This window comes from Lissotriton vulgaris, chromosome 5, assembly GCF_964263255.1.
Source record: "Lissotriton vulgaris chromosome 5, aLisVul1.2, whole genome shotgun sequence".
Classification (NCBI taxonomy): Eukaryota; Metazoa; Chordata; class Amphibia; order Caudata; family Salamandridae; genus Lissotriton; species Lissotriton vulgaris.
Window position 1 is genome coordinate 1,234,670,272 of NC_141693.1, and position 5,859 is coordinate 1,234,676,130.

The 5,859-nt window shown below is 45.2% G+C and overlaps 1 protein-coding gene across 1 annotated transcript; it reads left to right on the forward strand.

The window, feature by feature from the left end:
* The first annotated feature begins 1,249 nt into the window (after positions 1 to 1,249).
* Positions 1,250 to 4,194, forward strand: LOC147712382 (rab15 effector protein-like). The gene has a single exon (XM_086923079.1). The coding sequence runs from the start codon at positions 1,785 to 1,787 to the stop codon at positions 2,496 to 2,498; it is 714 nt and encodes a 237-aa protein (XP_086779205.1). The 5' UTR covers positions 1,250 to 1,784; the 3' UTR covers positions 2,499 to 4,194.
* The last annotated feature ends 1,665 nt before the right edge of the window (positions 4,195 to 5,859 follow it).

Genomic DNA, 5,859 nt, shown 5'->3' on the forward strand with positions numbered 1-5,859 from the left:
GCATGATGAGCATAGCGGTTTTAACTAAGCCACTTGTACACAATATATCTCCATCATCAAATTAAAAACTTACTTAGAATGCTGTGTTCTCTCTTGTACTACAGGTCGCCTCACTTCTCCAAGGGTAATGTCCCAAGGGGACAACTAGTGGTAGGTAGCATTGCACCTCTCCACCCACATGTAGATAGTTTTCTTTAAATACACACGGTCCTGAAGAATCGCCAATGATCACTCAGTGACAATATAGGGCGAGAAATATGTTGACCATCTGGGATTAGAGTACGCTTTTTGTCACATTATAACAAAAGAGTTACCCCTCCCTTTTGACTTTTAATCAGGCTGGGTCCCTCGCAGAATAAAATTTCACCACAGAGGACTCCCTTACCTGTTTTATCACCACTTCATACATCTACACTAACCTAGGTCCCTCACACCTACGGCACCCTTACAGCGATAAACAAAAGATCTCCGATAAAGAGCCCCTTCAAGGGTGCCCGTCGGGCACTGCAGCGCCTGCCCGATGAGGAGCAGGCTCATATGATGAAGCATGACACCTAGCTTGCTGGGTGTGTGAGAGCCCCACTTCCGAAAGGACGAATTCCCCTCCTCATCACCTGTTGCACTTTTTCCAAAAACGTATCTTGTGAGTGGTCAATATATCACCTAGGAACTCTGTACCCTCCTTTTTTTGTGATATGATATTAGGAACGCAGAACTTGCTGTGGCTGCTCAAATTATAATCCTTGATATCGCTACATTGCATAATCCTTTCTGCTGGAAGCGTGAAATAAATAAAAACTAGACTAAGTAACTCCCTTGAAAGTGTGATTAACAGACCGATTCGAGTAAAGTGAGGCAGCAATGTGTACCTAACAAGGACGCCTGTACAGTACCAACCAAAGAGAGCTGCTGCAGGGTACAATGGACGTAGAATGCTTTTCTTTTTCGCTCTATCATGTTTCTAAAGTGCTTCACGTTAAACACTACAGTGAAACTCGTTTACGACTTTAATCTGCTTTAAAAAAAAAATCAAATTAACATCCCTGCCGAGTCGAAAGCCCGGCCGCACCTGCACGAAGCATTCCCCCCCCCCCCCCCCCGGGCGAGGCTTTTCTATTGTATACATAGACAACACTTTCCTGAGTTCAGGGGTCACAGCGGCCTCCCATCAGCGAAACTGGCACCATCTACTTCCTGTAGCTTCTTGTTAAGGACGTCTATAGGTACGACTGCACCAATCAGGGCCTGGGCCAAGCCGGCGGGGTCGCGTGACAGGTCCGATGTGCGTCAGTATGCAGCGCAAACCAGGAAGTCAGTCTGGGCACAGCGTCAGCGAGCGCCCGAGGGCGTGCTGTACCTGGAAATCAGAGAGCTACAAACAAGCACAGGCACTGTTCATAAGTCTCATTGTAAAGAAGCTGAAGATCGCTCCCCGACCCAGGCAAGGTACGATGGTGCGAGTTTGGGATTCCTGAAGGCAGGTGCACACTTGAGGAATCGCTGATGCTTGGTGCCCTTGGAAACCACTGGAACCTGGCTCACCGGGGTGATTTGAACCCGAGGCGTTGTGCACTTCTGTTGGCCGTGCTTCTGAGTACAATTTGCAGAACCCTGGACCAGGTACACGCGATGTGATGTAATTGGGCCAGCCCCTGTACACTTCCAAAACCATGGGTCTGAAGCCTGGTAGATTTGATGAGTTCTGTGCCTGAAGACTGGTGACTGACTTCTCCAAAGGAGCCTCGCAGATCACTGCCACATTGGGAACATTGCACATTTCCAGGATGGGCCAAAATCAAACCTTGATGTTCATGGTGGACAACAAGCCAGATGTGGTATGCGAGGTTTTCACCCAAGCACTTATCCATGCTTCTGAACAGGTCAAGTCCTACCTGGGCTTCAAGGACCCTGAGCAGAAGCTGCGCGTCAGCACCAGGACGCTGAACGAGATCTTCCTGATGAGCTTCATCCAGTACTGCCAGGAGAAAGGCATGGAGGATCGGATCACCACCTCCAGGATGACCAAGCAGCAGGAGGTTCTGTTGGGTGTGGACTGGGTCTGGACTCTGACAGGCGGGTCAACCAAAACCCATTTCCAGATCGCTGTGCAGACGGTGCAACTATGCCAGGCATACCGACCCACTGAGATGGACGAGGACCCTTATGAGCGTATTTTGCAGAGTGCCATCTCCAGGCTGGAGGATGCCAGCAGAACCAGGTATGAGAAGCTACTGGATTTCTGTTCCTCTATTGGTCTGAATTGCACAGGCCTAGTCATTGTTTTTGGAGTTCAAGAGAAGCCAAAGGAGATTCGTGGGGTACTGAGCAAACAACTTGGCCAGTTTAAGGAGAAGGATGCCCATGTTACGGATGAATTATTGCTGGAATATTTGAAATCTACGGATAATTTTATAACAGTCAACGAGATGATTGCAAACTATCTCTGCAATGGGAAAAAAGCCAACAATGGTGAACGAGTGTACATTAATTTTCTTTAGAGCCCCAGCGTTGGATGCCTGTATTACATCGTAGCAATTCTAAAATTTGTTCTTACCCCTCACGTCCCCAAAGCACTTTCTGGAAGGATGAGTAAGTAGCTACTCAGTTTGTTACACATGGACTGTTGGTTTGTAGTGCACTTTTAATGTTATCAGACTCGTAGGGTGATTGGTCTCTAAGCCCCAAAGCACATTCTGGGAGGACGAGTGAACGGCCTTTCAGTTTGTTAGGAATTGTTACAATAGTGTTCGTTTGTGCTTCCCTTTCAGTGTGATTTTACGAATAGGTGGATTGGTCTCTAGACCACTGGGGAGATTTAACAAGCAGAGTGGCTGTTGCTTTGGCAGTCACACACCTTGCACAACTGATATGTGACGTACTGTCCTAACCATACTGGACTTCAAGCTTCATCTCCTTGTGGAGATGCCTCTAATCTCCATACACCCTGTGGCATAGGTCCGAAGACTCCTACTGACACTCAACGAAGGCACCATCATGGGCAAGGAAGATGTCACAAGAACTATAGTCACACCATGGGGCTCAGAGCATAGCTGAAGAGATCCGGACATTAGGTTCTGAGGGTCTGTTAGACTGCTATGTCTTGGGCTGTTGGCACAGGCTACTTAGTATAATGCGATGTATTCAATTCTCATCTCTAATAATGTTATACTTTGCCTGTGTGTCTCTTTAGGCTTACATTTTATTATATTTATGACGCCGGAGTCTTGTGTTGTTTTCTAAAGTGTTTTAACGATCCCTGTGTGGGCAGACCAGGGAGACAAACTCTCTGTTTTCAGTGCTTGTTAACAAAAAACAGGATGTGGAAGTGACCGTGTGACAATTGACCACACAAGATGATAAAGTTGCAGTCCATGAGCATGCTATGGTGCAGGAATGTGCTGTCACCCTAGATTTCCAATCACACTCCTGCTTTTTATTGTTGATTTACATCGGAGATATTGTTGTAGGCTATTTAACGAGTCGGCTCTTTAACTCTTGATACCCCACTTGATACGTGTGATCCTGGAGAAAGTAGTAATGTCAAAAGGCGTAGCAAGGTCAGGTGGTAACCAGTGCGGAAAATTTCTTGTCACCCCATGAGCACAACCTGCAGAGACAGACTTTGGCGGAAAGAAACACCCTGTCCCCTTCCTTATCAATAAGCGCTCCACCATTTTGTCACCCCCGTCAGAGATGACACTTGGGGCGGCCTGCACCCACTGCACACCCCTTCTTACGCCACTGGTAATGTCCCTGGGCCTCTCTACACTTAAATGCTAAAATTGGGGGTACTTAGAAAGGGACTTCATGCTGGGATTTAGCAATGTGTAAAACCAGGGTATTGACTTGTCCCATGCACATTCATTATGTAGGGAAATTGGACCTCAATGTCCTGTTTTTTTCTTGTTATTAAATGTTAGTCAAGAGACCTTTGAAATGTGGTATCTCTGTACTATCTGTAAACTGCCCATTTTCTATAGACTCACCTGCCCGACAGTTAATTTGTTTTTAAGCCATGTTTATTGGAGTTTTTAGCAATACATCACAGAAAGCTCACAAAGTTTTTGTAGGCACAAATATTATACTTTATAATACACTATACAGTGTACAATGCCGATAATATGGCAAGTATGTGTAGCACGGTCACTTGTAGAACACCAATAGAAGATAAAATAAACCAACGGTTTAAAACTATGAGCCTGTGTTACTACTGTAGGGTGTCTCAGAAGTATGTCAAAGGTTATTGGGGGATAATGTACGTTTGCCTTGACTGTGGTGTGTGCTGGTAGAGTTCTAGTCATCGATTTCTACCCAGGCTGGGTGCCTTCCCAAGTAGGCCATTGCCTGCATGTGCTATTACTGATTGAGGCGATACCAAAGGGGATGATGGACTGAGCGTTTGAGCAAATCAAACACTCACCCCCAGTCAACTGATCTGGGTTTAATCCATCCTCATTCTTTCGCTCATTCCACCACTGGTTTAGGATGTTCAAAGCAGGTAGCAACTGACATTCAGCATTGATGGAAGCCTTCAACTCTGGCAGTCTAAATTAGGGATTGGGCTCATCTTGAGAACTGGGGCCAAGCAAAGGGGTCGGTACAAGTTCTTGTGATCAATTCCATATTTTAAATGTATAAAGAGGTGGCTTCTTCTTAGGTTTATCCCCCTCTACACCATCATCCCAGTGGGCAGCAGTTAGAGATTTCAGAGAACCACCACGAGAACCTCCAAGATCATTCCTCTGTCTTTCAAGTTATTGAAGAGCTTTAGGCTGAGGAGATCAGTAGTATACACTGCAGTAGCTACCTGGGATTTGTCTGTTATTTTTAAAGGTTTACAGGAGAAACCATTTGAATCTTTGGATACAGCAGAAATGGCACAGGTTTTGGCACAAGTGCCTTTTCTTGTTGCCCATAACATCAACTAAGAGACTGGTTTGCTAGAGACTTTTGTAATAAATGACCCTCGTTTGAAGTTCTGCCAGATAAAATTGTTCTGAAGTCTGATCCTAAGTTCAGGCTTAAAGTCTAGAAACAATGTCATTGTTTGCAGGAAATTTGTCTTCCACTTGTGAATGATAATTCAGATGCAGGGTTTTCTGAGTCATTAGATGCTAAGAGAGCTTTATTTTAATATTTGGCGAGAACCAAGGAATTTCCATCTTCAAAAGCTTTATTTGTGGCTTATTTGGCAGCAAGTAAAGGGAAGAAAGTGGCAACAACAACTTTGAGTGGATAGGTAAAGCAAGCCATCACACAAGGTTGTGTTTCAACTGGCTCGTTGTTCCTTAGAGTTTGCAGGTTTGCTCTACCAGGGCAGTATCTACGTCTTAGGCAGAAATAACTCCGGTACAGAAGATATGTAGGACAACCATTTGGTCCACTCCTAACACTTTCACAGTACTTTATAGGTTAGAGTTGAAAAGGGATGATTCTTTGGACGACCAGAACTTGGAGGGATGAAGAGGAGGTAATTAATCTATTACTTACTGGTAATCTTAATTCCTCTGAATCAGGAGCTACTCGTTGTCCCATTCTCAGCCCTCCCTCCTGTCATGGCACCGATACAATTGGCTTGTGAATATAGGAAGTGTCTGGTAGTCCACGAAAGAAAAAAAGAACTACATTTACCCTCGAAAAAGGACGTGGGAAGGTGCTGGTGGGGGACAGTCTGACTGTTCATGATTGGGATGAAGCACTCCGGACTCAGAGTAATGAAGATTACCAGTAAGTAATAGGTTCAGATGTGCACTATCAGAGCAACAGTCTCAGCTGAGAAGCGAGTAATGTAGTTGGATTGAAACTCACTTCGTACTACAGGTGCCCTAGCCAGATAATTTATGGTAAGACCGAGCCATG

What these genes read in the sequence shown, in the direction of transcription:
- LOC147712382 (XM_086923079.1), top strand. Translation starts at nt 1,785, where the DNA reads ATGGGCCAAAATCAAACCTTGATGTTCATGGTGGACAACAAGCCAGAT.